The sequence below is a fragment of the Acomys minous genome, assembly GCF_964271855.1.
Source record: "Acomys minous genome assembly, chromosome: 16".
NCBI lineage: Eukaryota > Metazoa > Chordata > Mammalia > Rodentia > Muridae > Acomys > Acomys minous.
Genome location: NC_140498.1, coordinates 83,246,715 through 83,274,520, shown reverse-complemented (window position 1 = coordinate 83,274,520; position 27,806 = coordinate 83,246,715). Strand labels below are relative to the sequence as shown.

At 47.9% G+C, this 27,806-nt stretch overlaps 1 protein-coding gene across 2 annotated transcripts in view; it reads left to right on the top strand.

Annotated features, from left to right (window-relative positions):
• Positions 1–27,806, top strand: part of TMEM132B (transmembrane protein 132B) — a 250,881-nt gene that overhangs the window by 213,060 nt on the left and 10,015 nt on the right. For both annotated transcript variants that reach the window (XM_084762977.1, XM_084762978.1), the window contains exon 6: positions 24,481–24,686. In XM_084762977.1, coding sequence (XP_084619103.1) covers positions 24,481–24,686 — 206 coding nt within the window. The remainder of the gene's footprint in view (positions 1–24,480; positions 24,687–27,806) is intronic.

Sequence of the window (27,806 nt, the reverse complement as noted above, 5' to 3'; positions counted from 1 at the left end):
CTGCTCTCAATCTCTTCCCAGGACTAGTCCTTGGGGTCCCCGTTTCCTGAGCAACCACCTATGGCCCTTCACAGCCTCTTGTCTTCCAAAGTCTCAGTGTCTCAACCTTCTGAATACATCAGCCATTGTTTGCAGTCTTAGCCTCTTCCAGACTCTTGGAGCTCTGCCACTCCTTCATGGTGTTACACCTCTTAGCTTTGGGTAGTGGGTCCTCAGCTTCCGGTGATGCATCCTTGCTACTGCTGCTGCTGTCATTGTGGCTATGGCTGGTAGCCCTCAGGCTGGATAGCTGCCCTTCGTAAAACCACTTTCATCTCACATGGGGCAGAAGACCAGTGGAGAGGAGCTGTTAGGGCTCAGATATTGCAACACCAGGAGAGATGCTTCCTAAACTAGCAGGCATCATGCTCATTAACAGAGGCAGGTATGCCTGTGTGGATTGCCACCACAGCCTGCCAGATGCAGAGCTTCCAACTCCATTAGTCATGAGGACTCTAGGGAGACATGCTACCTTCTGTCCTGGGTGAGGGAACTCCAGGGAACCAGAGTCATCTGTGGTACACTGTGGCTTGGCTCTCTCAGTGTAGAGTCTTCTAAAGCTTTCACTAGCTGCTTGGACATTTTGTGGCTGAGGCAGCAGCTATGGACGGACGGGTCTCTGCAGCTAGAGCTCAGGCTCCTCAGTGGTGGAGTGTTAGGAGAAGGGACATCTTGGCGGTCAGACAGCTGCTGCTCCAGGCACAAGGGAGGGGTCATATCAGCTGGTATTGAGAGGCCAAGTGGCTTTCTCCTTTTAGTTTAGGGTATTAAAAAACAAAGCAAAAACAAAACACCAACCCCTGGAGGTGCAGACAGAAAATTAACATTCTCAGCAGTTTAGCACCACTAAACCCACAGCCATACCTGAAGGGGAGCCAGGGTCCTCACATCTGTCTCTGTGGTAGCTGTGACAACTAGCAGCTTAAAATACACATTTGTTATGGTATTCTGTAAGCCGGAATCTAACTGATTTTGGCAGGGCTGTGTCCCTTCTGGACAATGTTGGTAGAATCCATTACTGGCTCTTCTAGACCTAAAGGCCACCCTCCACCTTCTTAAGTCACGTCCCCACTTCCATTTTTCACTTTTTCTGCCTCTGTTCTGTCTCTTGCCCTTCTTCTCCTTTTTGATGTCTTTACTGCACATGCTTCTCTGACTCTGGCCCTCCCAGCTTTCCTTATAAAGGCCTTTAATGCCGACGTAAAATGTTGGGTAGTAGACACTGTCCTGCCAGGGAAACTCCTTAGGACAGGAAGCAAACGACTCAAAATAGCTCCAGGAAGTTCTTGAAGCTGACCAGACTCATTAGGCCCCCTCCTTTCTAAGAGCTTATTAGCAATAAAGGCTACTAAGAGATCATAACAGACTAGCAGAGATGCTTAAAAGAGACCCAGTTCAAGAAACTTGAAATGAACCAGCTGCCTAAGAGGCTCAGACCAGCTGGGGCACCAGGAAGGGATATTCTCCAATCCACTGAGCTGCCTGTAGGCTGTGCAGTGAGCTCCAGCTTCCCAGCTTTTGTGAGATGTCACCCATGCTGGGGTTGGGCTGTCTTTGAGTCATTTCTGCTCCTGTAAGTAACTCCTTACTCACCTTTTTGTAAGTAATAATCCCAATAAATTCATTGGTTGACCAAGTTGGACTTTGGGCTACTGTTAGTTTCATATTTGGGCAAAGCAGACATTTGTTCTCACAGCATGGAAGCTGCCACCTCAGGATTGTCAATGGATGTCCAATACACTTTGTCCAATGCATTATTTTCAAGAGCCGATGTAAAAAGAGGTAGATGCTTAATTTGTCTAAGTTACCCATCTTCCCCAAGAAGCACTGGTTCCTGGCATTCCAAGGCTTGGAGCTTCACTTACTGTTTTCACTGTTGTATAGGCTCACCATTGTTTTTCTGTATGGCCTTTCTTATACAGGGTTTGTCGTGGAATGTAAGGGCCATCCTAACTTGGCATTTTTTTGAGACTTTTAAGCTTCTATCTGCAAAAATCTTTTTCCCCCTAAAGAAAGTCTCATTCATTGGGGGCTAGGATTTGGGTATCTTTCTTGGGTGCCCTGGTTTCCTGCTGTACTGTGTAATAGGATACATTCACAGGTTCTCAGGATTAGGACTTGGGGCTTTGCTCTTCAGGCTACTCTGTGTGCCTTGTTTTGTTAAAGAGAATCTTTAAATGTCTTTAGAGAATGGAAGTGAAATGAAATTTCCAAATGATAGTTATGATTTAATCATCGGGCGTCTGTCTTTCTGAGTTATGGTTTCATATTTACTAGGTGTCTGCATTGTATAATATCTTAGTTTATTTCCTGTCGCTGTGATAGAGCACCATGACAAAAGCAACTTATGGGAGGAAGGATTAAGAGAGAGAGAGAAAGAGAGAGAGAGACAGAGAGAGAGAGAGAGAGAGAGAGAGAGAGAGAGAGAGAGAGAGAGAGAGAGACAGAGATAGAGAGACAGAGAGACAGAGAGACGGAGAGAGAGAACAGGAGGTGGGCAAGTCTATAGATTCTTAAAGCCCGCTCCCAGGTGACATACTTTCTCCAGCAGGTCTGTCTCTACCTCCTAAAGGTTTCACAGCCTCTCTAAAAAGCACCTCCTGTGAGCCTGTGGGGGCATTTCTCATTCAAATCACAACATGTTCTATGCCAGTAGCTTCCAGAATGAACTCCAGAAAACACGTCATCATCCACGGGGGACAGATTCTCAAACTCACAGAGAGATAGATATAAGTTGGAGAGGATCTTGAAGATGGCTCCGGTAACTTTGGGCTGCCATAATTACAATCCCAGCCTACAGGTATCCGGTGGATTCACAAGAATGAGACCTTGGAAGGCTAATCAAAAGGCATTAACATTTTAAAGCCTTCTCTAACCCCGGGGGAAAGATCTTGCTTCTGAAGAAGTTGGTCTGTGGGAGAGGAAAGGTTAGGGGGGGCAAAAGTCAGAGAAAAGGTTTTATAAAGTGTTCTGTGGCTTGCTGAGCTGTGTGGGGAGCTGGTCACCGAGGCCCGCGGGAAATGACAGCCTGCCACACGGTAGCAGCTTTACCTGCATCTGAGTGTGCCACCTACAGCAGGCTGTATGATCAAAGTCCCCCCTGCTGCCCCCCCCCCCCCCCGCCCCACGCAAGTAGCTGGGTTTACAGAGCGGATTAAATAGAAGTCAGGCATATTCTGAGTGGGTTCCTAAGGGAGACACACTTGAGTTGACATCCCCCTTCAGGCAGCGGGAGCTGGCCAGTTGTGACAGACTGGGGCTGGGTCGGGGTAGGGGGTTTGGCAGACCAAGGATGAATTCCTGCACAAGCGACTATTATTTTCTTTGTTGTTTCAAGTCGTAGAAACCCAAATCCGCCTGCCACAGACTGATGCGAATTTTACTTGAAAGAACATGGAAAGAAGGAGAAAAAAAAAATTCAAAAGAAATTTAAAGCCATTTCTTTACCCTCTTGAAATGCTTCATACACACACACACACACACATACACACACACACACACACACACACACACACACACACACACACACAATTCCATATAAAAAAAGCCCCGCTGTTAGTCTATTTCTGGGCGTGAATTTCCTTCCTTCCCCCTATTGCCAGGAGCCATGCAGCTAAGAATAAGTTGTCAGGCAGTTTGGCTGTTATTGCCTAATTCTGTCCTTCTTTATGCTAGTAATTTGGACTTTTATTGTTGCGTTTCTAGTTGGAGATGTGTCACGTATTTCTTGTTGGCCGGGGATACACACTGCTGTATTCTCAACCTTTTGTTCTGTCAACTTCATTATGCTTCCAGTATCAATTAGAACATTCGTCCCTTTCTGTCTTCCGCATCTCTAATTAAGAACTAAACATCCTGGAAAGCACGTCTGCAGAATTCTGAGAGATCTCAGAGTGAGCCTGCTCGAACCTGCAGCCCTCCCCAGCTTCTTCCAGGAGATGCGCACCTGCGCTTCCTTCCTGCCTGTCCCAGCCCTCGAAAGCCTGCTGCTCTCCTTTCCGGTCCTTCTGGGTCCTTCTGGGTCCTTCCAGAGATGGTTGCTGGTACCTGTGACTTCTGTAGGCACTTGTTTTTTCCCAGAATTCAATGGGAAGGAAAGAAACAGAATGCCTTTGGGTACTTGTTGTCCTGAGTATAGCTTAGAGGGTGAGCAGAACTATCAACTTTATCTTGGGGTCCACTGGCATCCTTAAGAAACTTCTGAATTCAACCACGTCACACAAATGTAAGAGCCAGTCCCCCAATAGGGGTGGTTCTAGGTACAAGGGTTTTGAGGCAAGTCTATTGTCGGTCTCCACCATGTTTTCTTCTAACAGGTTTTCAGAGCTGTGATTGTCATACCATGGAATGCACATCTTTTAAATGGAAAACCTGATAGGTTTTTATGTTACATAGTGTATCAATGTATTGATGTTATCTAAGTTAGTAACTTTCCCTGCCATAGTTAGCTTTAACTGTCTCCGTGACCCAGGAGGAGTCTCAGTTGGGGAACTGCCTCATCAGGTTGGTCTGCGGGCCCACCTGTGAGGGGTTGTCTTGACTGTTACCTTGTCATAGTAGGGCCCTCTGTGGTCATTCCCTTAGCAAGTGGTCCTGTGTACAAATGCTAGCCGAGCGTGAGGCTGCAAGCAAGCCAACAAGTGTTGTCCACTGTGCTTTCTGCTGCAGGGGCTGCTGGTGTCTTAAAGCTTTTACTTAAACAGCACATGCAGATTGGTTCTGTATTTCAGTCAACAGTTGAGGGAGTGTCAAGTGTTAAAAGGTGTGTAGCTCTTCCCCTTGGCCCATCCTGGTGTCAGTGCATAGTCTGTTGGGGGACAGTACAATGGAAAAAGATGAACCACTTTCCCTTGGTAGTGTCTCACCTCGCTGTGCCTCTCTGACTTCTGTTAAATCCACAGTTGTTTGTCACATCTCGGAACGAATGGGCATGTCTCATCTGTCATCTGTCCTGATGTCACAGACAGTCGCTAAGTTCAAACAGGGAAGAGCCAGAAGTTGGCGACAAACCTAGATAGCACTCGGATGTCATTGCTGTCAGTGGCCAGCCTGTTTTTAAATAGACTACACAGGCCGCTGTGGGAGGGTGGCCTATCCTGTCTATTTCACTCAGTGTTCCTTTTTCTCCTACTTGGGTAGAACTGGTGGACAGTAAGTAGGCTGCTTTAAGTATTTGTTGAAGGCATAAGCTACAAAAAATGTCTCCCAGTAATACCCCAAGAGGCAGAGGTGGGTAGGTGTTCTCTCTTCATCCTCTCGTTTCTCTTGGGGGAGAAGAACTCTTTAAGATTGTAGGTGGTGTCTAGAATAACATGGCTGTGTTAGCCAAACACACCTCACTGGAGGAGTATAAGCTTTGAAGTGTTAGTTTAAAAGTAGATGTCGTATGCGGGACACTGTAGGGTTAGCTCCTAAGAGAATTACTAAGGGGATTCGTGGGGAACCAGGGAGCCCGGCGGCCCTCTCGGATGATGTCAGATGCTCAGCAGCCCCATCAATAAGGCGGGTGGTTTTTAATGTATCAGCCGCAGTTGAAATCTGAGCTGACGCTGGTGATTTCACAGTATCTAGGACAAAATGTGCCATCTGACGACTGGTTTGGAATGATGGATGAGTTCTCTGAGGACCACAGGCATGTCTCAAGTGTCACCTCACAGCCCCAGCCCCCCTCTCCCCCCACCCCCGTGGTGCCTGGCAAGCTCAGGGCTCTCAGTAAATGCTAGTGGGAAGGATGAGGGTCTGACATCACAGTAGACAGCAGGGATGCCCCGAGGGACTGCAGCGTGGCGGGCGCTTTCCTTAGACTCACCATCTTCTCTGCTTCTCCCCGATGAGTGCACGAAAGCACATGTGACTGCAAGGCTGTGTTTGATGGCAGCAGCAGGGTGTGCTAGTGCACACTGGCCTTGTGAGCGCTTTCCCTGTAACCTGAAAGCTCTGTGATGAGGTAGGGACCTCTCTAAACCTTTCTTTTTAGTGTTTCTGGGTCATCTGTCACCGTGGCTGACTTTATGCAAGTGGCTAGATCCCTAGTGTGGTCTGGTGGGGGAGCTACAGGTGCTGGGAGATGATGTCACTGCCCTCTTTGGAGTCCACTGGACAAGGATTCTGAAATTACGCCAATCATAATTCTCTGGGGGATTGTGGTAAATCTGCTTTTTAAACTGAGCCTTAGACACTGACTTTTTTGCCTCCAGGTTGTGTGTGGTATGTTTTGGGGTCCCTCTCCCTCCCTCTCCCCCCTCCTTCTCTCCCTCCCTCCTTTCCCCCCTCCCTCTCTCTCTCTCTCTCTGTGGTGCGTGTGCACCTGAGGGTGGATTCATAGGAGTGTGTGTACTGGGGGAATCAATCTCAGTCATTTTCCCACCTCATTCAGCAAAGCAGGGCCTCTCAATCAAACCCATCCCCTCAGCCGTGCAGTTAGCCTCTCGATCGAGCACACCCAGGTATATGTGTGCTTCTGGGGCATCAGAACTACGGTGCTTACCCCTACACAGCAGACACTTTATCCACCGAGCCATCTCCCCAGCCTCTTAGGCACCAAGTTTGCACGAGATAAGAAAGAGCATTTATGGTACACCCAGGCTCTTTATGCCTATCAGTTCCTGCAGTATTTCAAACCCCTTGGGGCTTGGCTGTTCAACTCCACGCTCTACCGTTGGGAAGCGACGCAGGGCAGCTGTGAGGTGCCAGGCTGGGATTCAAGCCTTGGAGCTCTGCCCACTGCATTCAAAAGAGTGCCCCAGTTTCACAGGGAACGCAGCCCCTGCAAAGGCATGGGGCACAGACTCTAGGCTTTTTAATCCCCCTACTCTCTGACTGTCCTCAAATCGACTTGTGCCGAGCATACCCTGGGAGGTTACACTGTCTGTAACAGATGAAGATGTGTCCCCTTTTCTCTTAAATATCTCAGCTGTCTACAGGGAAACCAAAGGTGTTAGGAGCCAGTGGCTGACAAGAGCTCTTCCTGCACCAAGAGGTGATGACTTAAAAAGGAGATGGCGAGACTCTCACGTCTCCCCCAGACACTCAGGGGATTCACCGCTGGCAACGCAGTGCCTTATTGATGCGTATCGGCAGACTGATATGGGTTTTAGAAATGAATGCTGCCTCTTGCAGCCGGTGGGAATATAAATTCTGTTTCAGCTGAGAGCATTGGGATGAGGGTCTTCAGAGAGCAGAGGGGCGGGTTCCACGGCCTCCCGCTAGACAGCCGATGCCTCCACTCCCATCACCTGGTCAAGAGGGTAAGGGTCCAACAGTGAAAGCTTATGTCTTTTCACTATCAGCTTGTACAGTCTGCTGTGTGTGTGTGTGCGTGTATGCACACAAGCGCACATGCCCATGTATGTGAGATAGGTGTATGTGTGTATAGGATTCTGCTTGCACATGACTGCATCTGTGCATGGAGACCAGAGGTTAACTTCAGGTGTCATTTCTCAGGTGCCATCCACCTTTGATTTTCTTTTTTTAGTGGGTATGTGCACATGGGCATGCGTGTGTGCACATGTGCATGTGCACCATGGTGCACATATCGAGGTCAGAGGATAACTTGCAGGAATTGGTTTGCTCCTTCCACTCTGTGGGTCCTGGGGCTCAAACTCAACCACTCAGGCTTGGAAGCCAGCATCTTTACCCCATGAGCCATCATGCTGGATGCACTAAGCCTTTCTTAAGAAGGAAGGCAAAGGTGACTTCTGTAGGACCAGACATCAGACTTCTCCGATGGGAGTCACCTCAGACGGTTTGGCCTGGGGAGCCCTTTGTGTCTTCACAGTTTTCAAAAGTGTCATTCCCAATGGCATATGCTCCTGAGAGCACGGAAGTTGATGAATCTATCTTTCTGACAGCCCTGTGTCTAACCAGCAGTTAACACACAGATGACAGTCTGGCTTATTTCTCCATGCACACAGTGGGGAAAGTGCCCTGGATAGCTGCATGCTGAGATGGCTACGTTTAAAGGCCATATGAGGATGATGGACTTCTTCTTCTTCTTCTTCTTCTTCTTCTTCTTCTTCTTCTTCTTCTTCTTCTTCTTCTTCTTCTTCTTCTTCTTCTTCTTCTTTGAGACAGGGTTTCTCTGTGTAGCCTTGGCTGTCCTGGACTCCCTTTGTAGACCAGGCTGGCCTCGAACTCACAGCGATCCGCCTGCCTCTGCCTCCTGAGTGCTGGGATTAAAGGCGTGGGCCACCACCGCCGGGCTGGATGATGGACTTCTATGTGCTTCAGTTGACTCAGTCCAAGTCCTGAAGGTCCTACAAAGCTTAGCGGCTCTGACTTCAGAGCTTGTACTGTGGCTCAGCTGAGATGAGAGGGGTGAACCTGGCTCCCTGGAGAAGCAGAGCTTGTCCAGCGCAGAGCTGGAGAATGAGGCTCAGTTTGTAGAGGACTCATGTGGCATACATGAAGCCCTGGGTCTGATTCTCAGCACACACCAACGAGGAACGATACTGTAACCTCCCCGCAATCCTGTCTGCTATCCCAACACTCAGGAGGTAGCATCTGGAGAGTCACAAGTTCAAGGAGTTGGTGTAGAAACACAATTTTGACCCCCAAGGTCAAAGAGAATAAAAGATGGTTTGTTCTGGAGCCAACTATGAATGAACATAGGAACAAAGTCAAGTTTCCTCAGATGCTAGATTCCACTTGTATCCGTAGAACCATGCTGCACAGTGAATACTGGGCCAATGCAACCAACCACAAATGATAATACAGTAGAAATAAAACCCATATTTAAAATCTTGTAGATGGGCTGGAAAGAGTAGCACTGGCTGCTTTTGCAGAGGACCTGAGTTGGGTTCCCAGCACTCACACTCCAACATGAGAGGATCTAAGACCCTCTTCTGGCCTCCATGGGCACTACACACACACACACACACACACACACACACACACACACACACACACGTTCTCTCTCTCTCTCTCTCTCTCTTTCTCTCTCTCTCTCTGTTCTTCTCTTTCTCTCTCAAAAATATCTTTGGGCCCAGTGTCCAGAACAGAATATGCAGTTTATAACTGTTGATACTGTTATGTTTTCTCTTTAGCCATGGACTCGCTTCTGACCATTTTTATATGAAATACATCATGTTTGCAACAGAAGGTCAAAAAGAAAAAGTTTGAAACAGAGCCCAAACCTGTGCATTCCTCCTAAGGCTGCTGCAGGCCCTGCCTTGCACTCTTTACTTCATGTTGTTTAAAAAGTGTCAAGAGCATTACAAATGTGGCTTTGGGTCACTTGTCTCTCAGAGATGCACGGGCAAAGGGGAGACTGGTCTTCTGCGCCTCATGATTTCTGACTATAGCTATCGAGGGTACCAGCACATACATGGGCAAGGGCAATTGCCATTGTGATGAAGAATGCTAGGGTTAATTGGTCCTATAGAAGGAAATGCTGCCCTTCTAGAAACATCTACAGTTTGAACAGACGGCAGAGCGAGCAGGATGGAATCATCTCGGAGCAGCAATCACACTGCCAGTTCTTCTGTAAAAGATGAAGTGAGCACACAGAACAAGGACTAGGAATGTAGCTTAGTGGGGAGTGTGTTTACTTTGCATGCGTGGGGCCCTGGGTTCCACCCCCAGCACTACATAAGCCAGGCATGGTGGCGCACACCTGTAAGCCCAGCACTCAGAGGCAGGAGGACCAGAAATTCCAGGTCATCTACATAATGGGTTTCTGGCCAGCCTGGGGTACAAGAGATCTTGTCTCAAAACAAACAAACAAAAACAAACCAAAACCAAATCAAAATACAATGTAGGGGGATAGGAGGAAATGTCTTTTACTGCCAACAACAGTGTCCTTTAGCCGAGATCCAAGGTGATGATGCATGTTCATTGAAGCACAGACTGTGGACTCGCTGAAGAGCTCACTCCATCTGCAAAAACTCAGGGACCAGGCCTGTCACATGACAGAGATGGTGACTACAGCAACGAAGGCTCCTACGACCTTTCAGATTAACATCTGCAACATGAGCTTTTTTTTTTTTTTGGTGGGGACACTCCAGTGCACGAGGGCTGATGGACCCTGAGGGAGCCCAGAGCAACCCAGATAGGCAACTCTTTGGTGTATACCCACGGGAATCTACATCATCATAGCACAGAGACGCCTGTGTGCCCATCCTCATTGTGACTTAGTTGGTAGAGCCTTTGCCTAGGATCAGTGGAGCTATGAGAGCCTGTCTAACCCACATAAAACAGACATGGTGGTACACACCTGAGTCGCAGTACTCAGGAGTTGGGCATCAAATCAGCCTTGGTGCCCATCAACAGATGAAAAGGTAAAGAAACGCAGTGCACACACACACACAGTGATGTGTTGGTGTTGGTTATTCAGCCCAGGGCGCTGCATAGGTTAGGCAGCTTGCTTGGTCACTGAGCCATATCCCTAGCCCCTACACAATGGGGGTTTTGTTCATCCACAAAGGACGAGGGGTTGGCTTGTGGACTGGCACCGTGAGCTCTGGGCCGCAGAAACCCGAGGCAGAGCTGTGTTTTCCGAGTCTCTTGGTTTTGGAGTTGGGGAGATTGAACCCTTAAATCCTCTCCAGATGCAAGGGGGGCGTGTGGTTTTCTGTAGGAAGGCTGGCGAGAGGTATGCCAAAAGGTAGAGGACAGATCTGTGCTAGGATGCTGTCATCTTTGTGCGTTCCTGCACCCATTCTCCTGTCTCTTCCTCCAGCTGTGACATCTCCTCACATGTCCTTGTGGGGATGGAAGAGAGGGCTATTTATTTCCCATGTTCTTTATCTAAAAAACAAAACAAAACAAACAAACAAACAAACAAACAGTCTCTCTCAATGGAAGAGCCTAGAACTGGTTGGCGTAATAGAACCCCTAGCATCGTGTTATGGTTTGTGCTGGACCTCAGGGATAGGGTATCCAGGGGAGGATGAGTGATTTGGTGCATGCTCTGGAAACTGGTGGTCGAACATGGCCATAGCCTTTTCCTCTAGGTAAGGATTTTGGACCAAACAAGGGTCAAAGCTTGATGGACAAAGCAATGCAACAAAATCCTCCCTGGGAAGATTTCTTAGGCGTTAGAGCTGTCAACGTGTTTCCAAGTTAACCACTGAGTCTTGGAGGACTGGAGAGAGAGAGACCCTGTTCGTGGTTGCCTAGGCTTTCATGCACGGGCAGCTGCTGAAGCTGTTAGCTGAGTTGGGGCAACATAACTCTGGTCCTGATGACTGTGGGGCAGCGTGCCACGGAGGCCAAGCTGAGGAATGTCCTCGGTGTGCATGAGGAGCCAGCAGAGCTCAGCACCCTGGCTGAGGGGCCACTGGGAGGAAGAGGTGAGTCAGGTTGGGGCATGAGAGACAGGCTGGAGCTTGACCATGGCGGTCAGTTTGTTCTCACTTTTTATTACTGGGAGACGTTACTGAGTGAGAAACTGAAGACGTTAACTGGGAAGGAATGTGATTTTTGGCAAGTGTGAGGGGTGGATTAGAGAGGCTCCCCCTCCCATCTAGGCAGAACATAAAAACCACTGGGGAATTAAGGGAAGCCCACAGGAAAGTGCGCCGCTGGATGACTGGGCATGGCACTAAACAGAACCACGCATGTGCAGGAGCTCGAGCTACCTGGAGGAGCCTGCTCTCTGGTCTGCCCCCCCCCATCTTCTCTCTTCTCTTCATTTGTGCCCTTTGCTGTTCATTTCTATTTCCATCTCTCACAGAAGCATATGCCTGATGAAGGTGGGGACCCCCCCCCAGGTCCGTCATCTACATTGGCACCTACGTACGGCCTCTCATTAACTCAAAGCGTTCACTGGATGAACAAATGAACAGGAATCCTCTTGCCTGTTTATTCACTGATTCAGGTTTTTAGTGCAGCACCAAGTGAATGTGGAAAAAGGAATAATTTAGTATTTAGTATTTGAGGATTTTTCTCCCCACGACCCACTGAGTCATAAGAAGAGACATTGTGTGAACCTACAAGGAAGCATTCAGGCAGGTGCTTGCTGGGCAGGAGGCCAGGCAAACCCTGTGTGGTGCCGGGATGGCTAAGAACAACTTCCTTCCATCACAGCACTCTATCCTTCCGCAGGCATCCAAAGGAGAAGCATTCAGAGATCATCTCTCGAGGTCAGGGAAGGGAACTTTAAAATATGACGTCTAGGACTTCACGGGGCCGGTTCTGACCTCAAGTCATGGTTGGTGAGGTTAGCAGCGTGTAAGTCCATAGCCAGGGCTTGCAGTAGTGGCTCTAGCACATGGCCCGTATAGGCACAGTCCCATCAGACCTCCTCTCCCCCACGGAGGAAGAGAGCTTTTATGTAGAAGGGTTTGGGCGGGAGCTGTGGTGATTCTTAACCAAGAAAGAGAGCGTAGACGGTTGGACGATGGGAACCAAACAAGGAAATGCGGTGCTCCGACTCTTGGCTCCCTGGGAACGTGGTGTCGGTCCACACTAATGAGAAGGCAGCTGGTTTGAAACTCTCCCTCACTTAATTATATCAACACAGTGGACACCTTGTGGGCTGCCTTCCCAGGTTGGGATAATTACCCTCCTCTTTCTGATTTTTCTTTCTCCCTGATAATTACCTCCTCTCACCTCTCCTCACACATGTGAGTGGGCTGCTGGCAGCCATGTTTATGCTTGGAGCCAGCTAACGTCGGCCAATCCGACTCGTGGAGGCCCTGAGATCAGTTAGTATCGGTTGCAAGTGTTAATGGGTAAAGTGCCCATCACCAGGATTATGTGTCCAAACATGGAGGGTAGAATTAACCGTTGTACAGAGTGACAGTAGAGAAGCAGAGGGGACAGAGCTGAGGTGTGTGTGTGTGTGGGGGGTGCAGGGACCATGCCCTTCTGTTTCCAGGCTCCAGCGCGAGCCTGCGGATTGAGTGGGATCCAGGAAATATGAATAAACTCGCCTCTCCTTGCTGAAGTTCCCTCCCTCCTTCCCTGCCTCCTTCCCTCCTCCTCCTCCTCCTCCTCCTCCTCCTCCTCCTCCTCCTCCTTCTTCTTCTTCTTCTTCTCTCTCTCTCTCTCTCTCTCTCTCTCTCTCTCTCTCTCTCTCTCCCTCTCCCTCCCCCCTCTCCCTCCCTCTCTCCCTCTCTCCCTCTCTCTCTCTCTCTTGTCTAAGACAGGGTCTTTCTGTCTCCAATGTAAGGCTAAAGTTCTTTAATTAAAGGAGCTTAAGTGGGCTGGGGAGACATCTTGGTCAGTAACTTGTTTGCCTTGAAAGCATAAGGACCCAAGTTTGATTCCCTAGAAGCCATGTAAAGAAGCCAGCATGGTTGCTCACACTTGTAACCCTATAGCGCAGAAGGTAGAGGCAGGCAGATCCTTGGGGGCTCACAAGCCTGCCAGTCTAGAGTGTGTTGCACACACATGGGCAGGGGGTGGGAGAGAGGAGAGAGATTAAATGGTGGTAATATTTAGGGACTGGAAATGGGAAATTAAGCCAAAGATCTCTTTGGAATTCTTCCCCTGTGACTGTGAGCCTGGGCACCTAGCCTCTTCTTGGCAGCAGTGGAGAAACTTGACCGTGCCAGGCCTTTCAGCTGGGGCCTTTCTGTGCTCTGGAGCAGGTGGCAGGAAGGCCGCTGTTTGTGTTCACTTTCTTCCTCCATGTCTGAAGATGGAAACTCTCAGCCATCATGGCAGACTCCTTACATTCAGGGTTCATAGTGGGTTTTGGCAAACATTTGCTTGTTTGTTTGTTTTTGTGTGTGTGTGTGTATGCATATATGCATGCATGTGCAAGTGTGTTTGGGTGCAGTGAGACCCCAGAATTTGTCAGTCTCTATCCCTCCAGTGCCGGGATCATATGTGTGTCATGTAACTTAAAAAATGGGTGCTGACAAATTTGCTAACATCCTCCTGCTTTACCAGGTTACCAACCCGTAGCCGTTTATCTGTCCCAGAAGTTTCTTTCTCTAAAACCAAACAATAACAAAAACCATAAGTAGTTTTTAAATATTTTTTTTTAAAAAAAGAACAAACCCAAGAAAGCGTTCTCTCCCTCACTCCTTTCCCCTCACCCCTTCCCACTCTACCTCCCTCCTTCCCTCTGCTCACAGGCCCTCCTCTCCAGTGTCTCACTATGTAGCCCAGGCTGCCCTTAAACTTCAAGGCAACCCCCCCTTCCCATTAACTAAGGGCAGGGAATTATTACAGGCATGTGGTCCAGTTCTCTCTCTATCCCTTGACCTGAGTCCCCAAATGGCAAGGTGCAAGTGGGAGGAGCAGGGATAAGAAATAAAGGAGACAGAAGCAGTAGCTGGAACCAAGAGGTTGTACATAAGCTGATGAGTTATGCCAAGCAAGTTAAGCATCATATTTGCTCTTTGTTGGGGGTGGGTGGGTGTACCAAGGTCAGCAGAGAACATGGGCTACCTCAGATACAGCCCAGAGGAAGGGTTGCAATCCTAGGAATTGCATCCTTAACTGCTCCATGGCATGGGTTCATTCTCAGGTGGGCCTTGCCATATCTGCTCCCAGATAAGGACTCCAAAGTAAAGTTCCCTTTGTCCTCTCACTGGGGCCTCTGGGAAAGTCTTGGGTTGGTCTGGCTCCTCAACATCCCTCTAGAGGATGCAGCCTACACAGACACTTCTTCCTATGTGATTAATGAATGCAGGGGTGGGGGGGGGGCAGGGCACCCGATCAGCAAGCCTCTCCTAGCAGGCTCAGGGTTGAGAAAAATTAAAGCAGGAAGCTGGGCAACACCCCATGCTGGGCACTCAGTAGGGAGACACTTCCCCATTCCTCTGGGCATCCTTTGATGAGTAAGAAAGGCTTGGATCTCATCCTAAGTTCTTAAGTACTGGTGTTTCTCAAATCACTTCATAATCGGAGTCTCCCTGGGATGGAATGCCCAAAAGAAAAGTCACATAGGCAGTCACTGGGTATTTTAGTCAGGGTGAGAGTGGAGGTGGAGGTGGAGGTGGGGTCACAAGTCTGGGCCTCATGGAGCCCTCCATAGGGGCAGTAGCATTTGGATCACGGTAGTGTATAGGGTAGGGTTGAACCTTGCTGAGCACGATGAGGACTGTGTTTTCCTCATGATGGAAATAACTTTCTTTCCTCCGTACTGGGGGGGAGGAGGCAGGAGTGAGTCCTCTTAGGACGGTGTCTTGAACATCTCAAGTCACTGTCAGCAGCAACCGCATCTTGTCCTTCATTTGGAGTGGACACTGCCAGCCAGGCTCGCACTGGTGAGCGCTGTGTGTCATTGCACCAGGCTCCTTCACAGCTTACCTGGACCTCCTCAAGGATGCAGGCTCCCTGACTTGTTCTGTCTCTAGAGGCCTGCTCAGAGCCCATTTGATAGCATCGCTGTGCCCTGGATTTTAGCTTCAGATGTGGTTTGGACTCTCCATGTCAGCTAGAATCAACCTATGAAGAGGGTCCCAATGAGAGACTGTCCAGATCAGGTTGGACCGGACCGGACTGTGGGCATGTCTCTGTGGGGTTTGTCTTAACTGAGGTGCTGAAACACTGCCCCTCCCCTCCTCCCCTGCGTCCAGTGTAAAACTGAGTGGCACTGTTTAATGCTTTGGTCTTGATCTGTATAAGAGAACTTTATGGGGCTGGAGAGATGGCTCAGCTGTTAAAGGCTAGGCTCACAACCATAAATATAAGAGAACTTTATAAGGTTGAAGCAAGCAACTGAACACACGTATAGTTGCTTCTCTCTACTCCTCTGTGGATGTGATATGACCCATCTCAAGCTTCAGCCACTGTGACCTACCCACAGTGATGCTCTGTAGCCTGGAATTATGAGCGGAAAGACACCCTTTCTCCCCTACATTGTTTTTTGTCAGCCTGTTTTATCGAAGCAACGGATGTGGACGCATCCTCTCTGGGCACACTCTCTACAGTGTGGGTACAAACCTGAGCCTTAGGCTTCCACTAAACAAAAAATCATTAAGAAGAAACAGCGGTGATTACAGCTGGGAGAGCCTCAGGGCAGATACTCTGTGGATAACAGTGGGAGTAGCCAAAGCCACGAAGGAGAAGACTGAAAAAAAAATCTCTGGGGGACCAGCTCATAACTCTAATTGTGAGGGAGGGGAAGGAGACACTGAAGCCCTTGGTGCCCTGAGCATAACCCTAATAAACACCTCAAAACCACCAAGCCAAGGCTTTGGATAGATCAGTAAACCCATCGCCAAAGGCCTTGAGGGACAGGCGTGCCCACTGCTGATCATAAAATGAGTTCATCTCAGTACCCTTTGGATGAGGTTGGACAATATCCATCCTTAAATGAAAACCTCCAAGACACATGAAAAGTCGATACAAAAAAAAAATACCCCCCCAGGATGTTAATTAGTTAGTAATATCCTTAAGGAGGATGTTGATGATTCATAATTAGACTAGCTCTGATGCTGATTATGGGACTTTAAGGCTGGAATTTAGGATACCTGAGATTGACCTGTTTTAGGCTAGACTGGAGATGACAGACAACATAAATGAGAAACGAATCGATGGGAAATTTTAGCAGAGATTAAAGTCATAAGAAAAAATTTAAACAGAATACTAGAGCTATAAATGCATAGCAGCAATGGTCTTGATTTAAAAAAAAAGATCTATTTTCATGTGTATGTCTGTGTGTGTGTGTGTGTGTACACAGCCAAATAATGGGGCAAAAGAAGTGCTTGAAAAGAGCCAAAAATGACAGAAACTTCAAGTCTAAGGAGGCCATACACCACAGAGGTGAAAAACCACGAACAAAGCTGATGCTTGCTCAAAGCTGAAAGACAAGGAGAAACGCCTGTAGGTGGCCTGAGCTGGGTGGCGATAATAGATGACTTGCCATGGAGAACCCCTAGCCTTGGTTTTCATTGCCTACCATCTAAAATCAAGTCTCTTCTGATGAGCATTCGCTCTGTGGTCCGTGGAGCAGAGTGTGAAAAGTCCTTCTCCACAGAGGCCGAAGCGGCCACGTGGACTGACGGTGCCGGTCCAGTCTTCTCGGTCTTTACTGAGAAAGGTGTGTTAAAAGTCAAGTCAGTGGTGTAAGTCTGGTTGTCCTGACTTCTCCATCTCCGTTAGCTTTAGTCTCCTATATACAAAAGCTCTGCCCATATACACCTATGTATTTGGAGAAGTTTGACCATGTTTCTTGTGCATGTGTTGATATGTCTCATGTGAGCGCGCACACCCAGGTATATATGTGCATGCATGTGGAGAGCAGAGGTCAGTCTCAGGTAGATTGCCACTGTGTTTTTTTTTTTTTTTTTTTTTGAGGCAGGGTCTCTCGCTGAATACGCAGCTCAATAATTCAGCTAGGCTGGCTGGCCAGCAAGGTTTGGGGAATCCTCACATCTCCCACTCCTCTGTGCTGGCATCACAAATGCGCCATGCCTCTATGAGGGTCTGAGGATCTCAAGTTGAGGTCCTTGTGCCCCTGTGGGGGGATTCTTTACTGACCGAGCCATCTCCCAGACCCATTTTCTCATGTAGCATCTTTCCTTACTTCTAGCAGTCATTTCTGCAGGACCTTTCTTGTTGGGGATTCATACAGACTGTCCACTTCAACGACAGATCTTTCTTCCCTCATCTTCTTTAGGGTCCTCTTGGCTTATTCTAGTAGTGAGTTTCTTGTACGGACTGTGTGCTTGGAGCCTGGTTTTAGAAAACAAATGTGCGATCTGTATATTAATTTTGTGCACAGAAATCATTCATATTTAGAATTATTATCTGTAGGATTAGTTTGGAAGGTGCTGTCCTGCTGTTTCCCCATCTGCTCTCTGTTTCTCCGCACCCCCATTTCTGCTGCCCATCTGGCCAGTTGAACATTTTGTCTCAATCTATTAGCTTACTGTTTTTTAATCTTCTCATAAATAAAATATTTATGCCGAGGACGTAGCTCAGTGGCAGGATGCATGCTCAGCACACACAAAAATCTGGGTTCTATCCTCAGCATCAAGATGTGTACAAAAAAAAAATTAAAGCACTTTTAAAAATGTGTTTCCACCACAGCTGGTATTTGCAATATGTGTCAAAGGGTCCAAACTCACCTTTAGGTAAATACTGCTTTAGGTGCATTTAATACGTAGTCCATGGAATCTTATATTCCCAATCACTCTTTCCCATCTGCTCTAGTTTGCCATCTATTCCATATTTACTTCAAATGTGAACATATATTACTATTATTTTATGCTAAGGAGCAATTATGACTCTGTAAAAATGTTAATTTTAGTCTTGTTTAAATCACTCCATTCCTCACGCTTTTATTTCTGTGTGTAGATATGAATGTCTGACTCATTATTTCTTCTCCTTAAATGTTCCTTCTTTAACACTCTTTTTCAGAGCCTTCTACTTTTTAATTTTTCATGACCTGTATGTGTGTCCATGCCTATGTAGGTGCATATGAGGGCAGTGTCCAAGAAAGCCAGAAGGGGGAAAAAGATCCCCTGGAGCTGAAGTAACAGGTGGCTGTGAGCCACAACACGTGGAGGCTTGGCTCTAAACTCAGGCCTTCTGTAAAGCAATATGAATTCTTGATCACTGTGTCATCTCTATGCAATGCTGTCCACCCACCCCCCACGCCTTAACATTCCTTCAGTTAGTTTAATTAGCTAGCAATTCCATTAGTTTTTGTCTGAAAAAAAAAAACTTTTATCTTTGATAGACTTTTTTTTTAAACGAGCATAGAATTGGAACTTAAGTTATTTGCTTCAGAAGAGAACGGTCACTATGCTGCTTTGTTTTACAGTGTGTGCAAAACATGCCTGCCACTGTTCTGCGGTGGGCATGGTTTCCAGTCTAGCTACAACAGTACCCTCTGTTATGTTGCTTTATCTTTTCTTTCAAGCCTTTGTCACTGCCGAGTTCTTTATGATATAAACTGTCTGCCTGCCTGCCTGCCTGCCTGCCTGCCTGCCTGCCTGTCTGTCTGTCTGTCTGTCTATCTATCTATCATTGTATCTCTCCCAGGTCAGCTTTTAAATCCCATGAGGGTAGGTAGAGACTGTGTCTGGCCTTGCTCTGTGTTCAGCACCTTGGATAGCTCCTGGGTTTAGGCAACATTGTTAAACAAAGGGGCTTTTTATTTTATTTTATGTTTATTTTTATAGATGAGATGCCTCAGTCAGAGAAAGGTTACATAGTAACAGAATACACTGGTGGGGGGGTACCTAACCTTGTTTCTGAGAGACTGTGTGAGTGTAAGACAGAGGGTCTAAGGACAACAAGCCCTTTTCACTGCCGAGCTCTTTATTATGTAACTGTATGACCAGGGATGGAAAAGTAACGTGTTCAGCATAGTGAGAGGAAGACAAGCTAAGACCTAGGTTGCTGGGCCTCAGTCTTTGGTACTGATCTGCCTACAGCAGCCCCTCTCTGGATGTGAGGGTTGCCTGAAGGAGCACGAAGGCGATACACCATACTTTGAATCCTGTTCTGATATGGAAGAATAAATGTTGAGGAAAAAGAATCTTTCTATGGCTATAGCTATAATATATATATATTTTACTTTTATGGTCATATTTGATTGTATTATTTTTATGTTTGAGACAAGGACTTACAGTGTAGCTCTTGCTGGCCTGGAACTCACTATGTAGACCAGGCTGGTTAGAACAGAATCTTTAAAAAACGTTCTTGGGAGCAAGTAAAAGCTGGTCTAGTTCAGGGGAAGTGAGCAGCCCTGGTTATTGTCCTGCCGTAATGGACCTTTCCCTGGGAGCCTGTATGAGTATAGTAATGTATAGAGTAATGTATAGAGGAAGCTGGCTAATTGCTATTGTACCTCCTCTGTGACTCTGCCTGGAAGAAAGCAAAAGAAAGCCCGGGGCCACCACACAGCCAGGCAGAAGCAAGAACTGAACTTGAAATCATGATAGAAGAAAACAGGGGCAAGAACATGAATTCTGATTCCACCTGTATATTCAAGGAAGTGAAAGGTAGTTTATAGCGGTAAAGGCACCTGCTGCCAAGCCTGATAGCCCGAGTTTGATGCCCAGGACCCCACATGATGGAAGGAGAGAGCTGACCCTCACAAGTTTGTCCTTTGACCTCCATATGTGCGCGTGCATGTGTACTCACGCATTAAAGGCATCTTGAAAATTTTAAGATAGAGAAACACACGCCATCCGCATCCCTGCTAGGCTTTAGTGCGTTTTGCAGTGTGAAGTATAGACCTACAAAGTGTTTTGTTCCTATGACAGCTAACCTCCTGCCTGCTTAAATCTGGGATCCCTGGACTTTTCTGTGAATATTCATGAGAAACAGTTCTCTCTGAGTCTGTAGTGTAGGCACAGGTCCCTGGGTTGGGGAGGATCACAGCAGACCGCCCATTGACCCTTCCCTGTCCACGGCCTGATGGGCCAACAGCAGACTGGATTCAGGACGGTAGAGACCCAGGCTGCATCCTCTCTGTAGGATAAAGAGAGTGAAATAGGCGTTTCCCAAGACACCCTGCCCCTCCCCCACCAGGAGCCATCACCATGCCTCAGAGCCTCACTTTGTGTCTTTCATCCTGGGATAATGGAGTTGCAGAAGTGTAATAACTTGACAGTAAAAATATTAACCTCTAAAGGCAGCTTCTGCAGGATGACATTTTATAAGCTGTTTTACACACACTGGAAGATGAACGTGACATGGCTCAGGTTTTTTCCCCCCAATCTCCATGCTCCCGGCCTCTACTCTCCTTATATGAGGATGGATAGCACTTGGGTTTTTTTTACATGATCCTCTTGTGACTCACAGAACCCTGAAGGTATCATTTAGATGAATGATGGAGGATGGAGATATGGCTGAGCAAAAGTTACGAGCACTTGCTGCTCTTGCAGAGGACTCGAATTCAGTTCCCAGCACTCACATGGCAGCTCACAACCACCTGTAACTCCACTTCCCGGGGATCCGATGCCCTCTTCTGGCCTCTGCAAGTACTGCACCCATGTGGTGCACCCCCGTCCATGCAGGCAAAACACCATACACATAAATTTTTTTAAAAGATGAATGATGTGAGTAGGAATTTATATTTTACATCATCATGCCATCTCTACCTAACAAGTGCTTTCTCTATGTTGTAATCTCAGTTCCTAGTCAAAGGGTCAGACTGAGCACTGGGATTTCAAGGTCACACCATTCACCAGCTTTGGGTCCTCATGTGTTTCAAGCTCTGTGTTTTTTCCATCCATGGCATATGAAATTAATTTTGTTTCTTTTTAGTATGTGCGGGGGCTCGTGCGTGGGTGTGCACAGTCTAGTTTACATGTGTAGGTACACATGCTTATATCATTCCTTAGGTGCTGCTCAACTTGGTTTTTTGAGACAAGGTCTCTCACCAGCCTGGAAGTTAACAAGGAGGCTAGGTTGGCTACCAGACGCTCCTGTCTCTACCTCCTCTGCACCGGGATCACCAGCATGCTCCACAGTGCCTTTATCTTATTTCATTCTACCTTAAAGTGTGGGTTCTGCCTCATGCTTGCATAGCAAGAAAGCACTCTAGGACTGGGCTGACTCCATAGCCACACTCCCATACCTTCTTACCTAGGCATACATTACTTGTCATGGTACCCCGATGGCAAGGATGCTAGGACAAGAGCTGTGATGGAGACACATCTTGAGCATCCTCTGCTGTTCTGGGGGCAGGCACAGAGCAGCAAGTCTATGTCCCAACAGAACCACCAGGGGCATGTTGAGAGCCTCTGTCACTGAAGTGCACTCAGGTGCTCAGGCTTGGCAGCACTTACCTGTGCCTGCTGAGCCTTCCTCTCCTCCCCTTTGCCCTGTTTTGACACAGACTCTTGCACTGGCCTGGAACTTGCCAAGGAGTTTAGTCTAGCTGGCCAGCAAAGCCCTACCCCAACTACAGCTCTGGGATTATGAGCATTTGACTGTCATCCTTTTTCCTTTTGAAACTTTACACATATTTAATTTTATATGTATGTATATTTTACCTGCATGTATGCGTGATCACCGTGTGTGTGCGTTGTCCACAGAGGCCAGAAGAAGGTATCAGATTCCCTGGACTTGGATTGCAGATGGTATGAGCCTCCACATGGGTGTTGGGAACGGAACCCAGGTCCTCTGCAAGAGCAGCCAGAGGTCTTAACTGCCAAAGTCATCTCTTTAGCCCACCTTCTTTTTCATGTTGTAAAGCAGGACTTGATCTCGGGTCCTTGCTGTTGTCCTTGCTCTTGTATGACAAACACTTTCCTGACGGAACCGTCCTCCTCGGCCAAGTGATTTAAGTTCTTAAGACAGAAATTCTCAGAGCCAACAGCATGTCCCTGACAGTTGGATGCAATCAGAGTAAGCTGAGGTGGGATTTGGTTGGCAGCAGCTGATGGGGAAAGGTTGAACATTCCTCACAAATGCAGGAAAAGTTGAGGTCCGAGAAGAGGGTACTGGGAAAGTTCTATAAACGGGTGACATCAGTCTTTGAGGCAGGAAGAAGGTGACTGTCACAAGTGTCTGGTGTCTGCTCTGGTTTGACTTCAGGTAGGGTGCCATGTTCTCTGGGGTGGACCGAGCAGAGGCCACGGGAGGTCACAGCCTCATGAAAGTCAACCTCTCCCAGCGCAGTGCTCATGCACTCTTCAGTGACATTACTTCCTGAGGAGGTAGCGAATGGAAGTCGAATGCTGTGCATGAGCACTGAGGGACACAAGAGCTCCGCCCTCCATCCTGTGCCCTGCTCTAAGTGGAACTTTCATTCCAATTGTTCTTTTCCTGACTCCGGGCTCAAACACATATGCTAAAGTCCTGCTACCATGCCCTGAAACACAGCCTGTCCTCTTGGCTTGTTGTTGTATTTCTCCCTTTTTATAAGGCAAAGAGGAGGCTGGAAAAGTATTCTTTTCTCTATAGGCGAGAAGGTAAAAGAAATGACCCCGTTTCCACCCCTCGCTGGGACTGTAATGTCAAGAGAGACATCACCCGCCGCTGCCATTGCTGCCTTCTGAGAACGTTGATCTTTTACTTGTATCGATTAGTCGGTGTGTGTATGATGATCCCACACTTATATGCAGTGTGTGTGTGTGTGTGTGTGTGTGTGTGTGTGTGTGTGTGTGTATGTGTGTATGTGTGTGTGTTGAGGGCATGAAGTACGGTGCCCTGATACAAATCCGATAACTCCACTTGTATCTTATCATTGCTCTGTGGTTGGAGGCTGCAAGTTCTCCTTAGATAATCATAGGATGTATAATGGGTTATTTGAATGACAGTACTTTTGCTGTTCTGCATAAGAGTGGTGTCTAGTGATCACACTCTGGTGTGTCCTGGCACATAATGTCTAACCTCCCATTAATCTCGTCCCTGAGTCACTGAAGCCAGGCCTGAGGCTCCTATACTGTTCCGGCAGACTTTAGCCATCTGAGGTCCCCTTTTCTCCATGACCTCCTGCTCTCAACAGCAAATCTATCCTAAGTCAATGGGAGGCTTTTTTTCGGGGGGGGGTGATGGTGGGAGGTGTTGCTGTAGTTGAGTTTTAAAGTTCCTGTTTATTTTAGATATCATTCCTTCAACACATTAACACTTTGAAAATAGGGGCTGGGGAAATGGCTGGGTCACTAAAGTGCTTTCTCCATAAGCACAAGGACCTATGGCTTGTGACCCACAGTCTGGGGGGAGCAGAGTCTGGAAGACTCCAGGGGCTCACTGGCGAGGCACCCCCTCCAAATCACTGATCTCTCCAGTGTAATGAGACACCCTGTCTCAAAGCATAAGGGGACTGGCACCTGAGGACCACCACCACCACTACCAACACACACACACACACACACACACACACACACACACACACTCACTCAGTCATGCCACAGCATTTTATTTGGTGACCCAAGAGATGGGAAGTGAAGCAAGGAGCTGACATGTTTGGCAAGCCCCCACGGCAGCGGGTGAGCTAGAGTGCCTCCAAGTGCCAAAGCCAGAGGCCACTGTGAGATGCCACCACCTCTCTCCAGCTTTTGAAATTGCAGTTCATAGATTAATTCCATCTGTGTTTCTGGTTTGTTCCACGAGCACTAAGCCTATCAAGAGTTTCATCTAGTTGCTGAGCCCTCTTGATTCCCCCCCCTGCCCCCCCCCCCACCCCAGATGCTCCACTCTGTGGCCAGAGCAAAGAATTTTTGTTTGGTAACATTAAAGCCTTTTATGCATCTTCAGATGTGGTACAAGAGTAGACTAAGGTATACCTGGGGCTTGATTTGTGGCCCCTTGAGCACATAAGAAAAGGTAAGATAAAGAAAGCAGCACCCTTCCAAAAGGCAGCTGAGGTTACACAACTCCATGAAATTATGTTTATGGTTTAACTTGTCAGTATTTTGTAACACAAAATGGCTTTCCTGGAGTCTGTCTATCAGTTATTTGTCACTAATTAGCGCCTACAAATTACTCTTTGTACTTGCCCTGCTCTTCTGCCACCTTACACGTCGGAGCTGTCAAGGTTCGTGAACTTCTGCAGATGTCAAGATCCCTGTGCGGTGTATCTCTTGCTGATGTGTCTCCATGTTCTCGCTCCCTAACCCCCCTCCCCCCCAGGTCTCGAACACCTGTGATTCTATCTTTGTGAACGGGAAGGAGATGAAGAGCAAAGTGGGCACGATCGTGAACTTCACCCACCAGCACTTCACCTCCCAGGTGGAGGTCACTGTCTGGGTGCCCCGCCTACCGCTGCAGATTGAGATCTCAGATACGGAGCTGAGCCAGATCAAGGGCTGGAGGATACCGGTGGCTTCCAACAGGAGGTGAGGAGCGGGATGCCTGGGCCATTGGTTAGAAGCTGCTGGGGCCCAAGTGTCTATGGGAGTCAAGCCGGTTCCCGGAGGCAACGTCTGAAGTGTGTTGCCAGCAGTGTGTGGGGCAGTGCTCCAGACTTGGGCTCCCATGGCTCTGACTTGGATAATCACTAACATTTGGACATGAGAAAATTACACCAAAGGCAGCACTAGCAACAACAGTGGTGATACTAGCAGCCTCATAGGGTGGCTTCTAGGACTCACGAAGGTGTGTCTGAGATCTAAGAAGCACCTACACAAAGCCTGGCATTCAGGAAAGACCTGCTTCCTGACAGTGTCTGTCTCACTACTGTCCAGTCCTTTCTCACCCATTCTCTCTTTCCTGACCGTCAGTCACAGAGTGAGGTGTTGGGTGGTTAAAACCGCACGGTTGGGAATGAGACTGCCTGAGTTTTAATGAGACTGCTTGGTTTCTCCATGGTGTCACCTACATATACGTCAGCTCCCACAACTATAAATTGGGAACAGTAGTATTACAAGAGGTCCCAAGGAGTCAGTGAAATGGTGTGTTCTGCAGGGGGAGGTCCTAAAGTCAAATTCTTCTCCAGGATCCCCGTCTGCTGCTTATTCAGGTGTAGCAGTTTGGATGGGAATGTCCCTCACAGGAATGAGAATGTCCCCGACAGGCTCATGTGTTTGAACACTAGGTCCCCAGGAGGTGTTTGAGAGGGTTTAGGAGGGAGGGACCTTACTGAAGGAACTATATCACTGGGTGCAGGGGTGCACCCCACTTCCTGTCCTTACTTTCTGCTTCCTGAGTATGTGTACAATCTGATCAGACAGTTTTTTTTCTCTTGCTGCCACATGTTCCTCACCCTGATGGAATATATCTATGTCTATATCTGTATCTATATCTATATCTATATCTATATCTATATCTATATCTATATCTATATCTGTCTATATATCCATCCATCCCTCTGGAACTGTCAGACAAAATCAATCCATTTTCTCCGTAAGTTGCTTTCTGTCAGGGCATTTTTATCACAGCAGCAGAAATGAAAGTAGAAATCTAGTCCAGCACTAATCTGGCACCTCGCCAAGGAGATGTCACAGATACAATTACAGCCAAACAAATCTATCTTAGGATGTGTAGACGGTCCAGGAGGGCTATACCCATCAGATGAAGCCCTTGAAAACAGAGTGTCCCCTCCAGATGGCGGCAGAAGGGCACTGGAGAGATCGGAGGGTGAGGACCACTTGACAGGGCGATGCTGGCTTTGAAGATGAGTTGCATCCTGCACCATGGAAAGTGGGCGGAACTTTTAGGATTCAGGAGGATTCCTGTTCATCAGGAGCCCCTTCATGATAAATACAAGCTAGTGGGTACCCAGTCTGTACCCACTATAGGAAATGGTCAACGTGACACCTTGTACCAACCCAATTGTCTAGATGTGAATTCTTCCGCAGCAGCTTCGGGTGAAAGACCAGCTGGCATCTTGATTTCAGCATCCAAGCCTCTATGCAGAACTCCTCAATGAGGCCTGTTTGCACCATGCCTCATAGAACCACAAGCAATCAAATGAATGGTGTGTGTGTGTGTGTGTGTGTGTGTGTGTGTGTGTGTGTAACTGTGAGGTTTGTGGGCATTTGTTACACCACAAAGGAAAAAAGTAACTCAGCTATTGTTTCCCAGTGTTGGAGGGAGGCTGTAGTACTCCAGGTGGGCAGTCTTTGGAAGCAGACAGTGGGCAGAGGGTGGAAGTGTCTGGAGGGACACAGTGGCCTTGGGCAGACTCTTCATAGACTCACCTGTGTTGACGGTGTTGACAACGAGCTCGATTGCATGGAACATTGAGGGGAAGGACCCATCCCCTGGTTGGAAATAGAAGTCACCGTGGACAAGAGCGAACTTGGCAAACACCCCTGGTGAGTGTTCGGAGGGCGTGGGGAACACGGATCTTTATCTGGCTGCTACAGAAGGCCAGTCTGCTGCTCCCTGCAGTTCCATGGAAAGCAAGTAAACCTGGCTGCGGAGCTGTGATTCCCAGGCAGAGTGTTGGGTGTATGCCTCCGGTTGGTCTGGCTTTTTTTGCTAGTTAAATGCTAAAGGAGAGAGAAACAGAGGCAAGGGCTGTTAAACCAAAGGAAACAGGTACCCAATGGTGTCGAAACAATCAGCTCTCCCAGATGGCAAGTGATGGGTCAGCACAGTGAAGTGATACAGCCCGAATGGCTGACATCTTCGATCTGTTCCCTCGAACAAGGAGGTAGATGTTACCTTTAGAGAAAAACCACCGAGGACGGGATGGGAGCCGTGATGTCAGGGGAATGCCGCAGAGAACCATGACACCGTTGATGGCCTTTAAAACCCCCAAGCCACATTGAAACCAGAGCCTGTGTGCCAAACCAGAACAGATTTAACCAAAGTGGATTCCTACAAGTATCACTGTTTTTTTAAAAAAAATCATAATATCCAAAATGTGGATTGTAATATTGAAATCACCTGTTATCTTGGGGGATGGGAGTTTTTGCTACAGAGTGATATCACCTCGGCACCATTGAGAATGTAGGCAGTGTCCACAAGGAGAAGTAATGGGAGAACCCCTTCCCTGCACCCCCCTCCCCTGCTCAGTGGATAGTCTCAGCGGCAGAGGGACAATGGCAGAGTAAGGCCAAGGAAGTCAGGCACAGATAATCAGCAGGGTGGGTCATCGGGGGTTGTAGGACAGTGACAAGACATCTGAGACTCTTGGGACTAGAACCTAGGGAGAGGGCGACAGATGAGTGTGGGGCTGAGTGTGGGTGATGAAAGCTGACCAAATTTGGCGAAATGCCTCAATATACAGAGGCAGACATCCGAGGAAACCACCAGCGGGACAGACGCTAAGAAATCTGCATGACAGCATCTCACGGGGACATTTCTGAGAATGGAAGACAAAGGAGGGGTCTTCAGCATGTCAGAGGCTCGCACTGATGATTAACACAAACCGTCATAGTGTGAATCTCTGGCGTGTTTAAGATAGCCTTTCAGTTCTACCCCTTTAGCTAAGGGAAGAGTTAACACCGCTAGCACGATTTACCAAGCGGTATCGTTTATTGCAAAATACATTTAAGTTGAAATGCAAT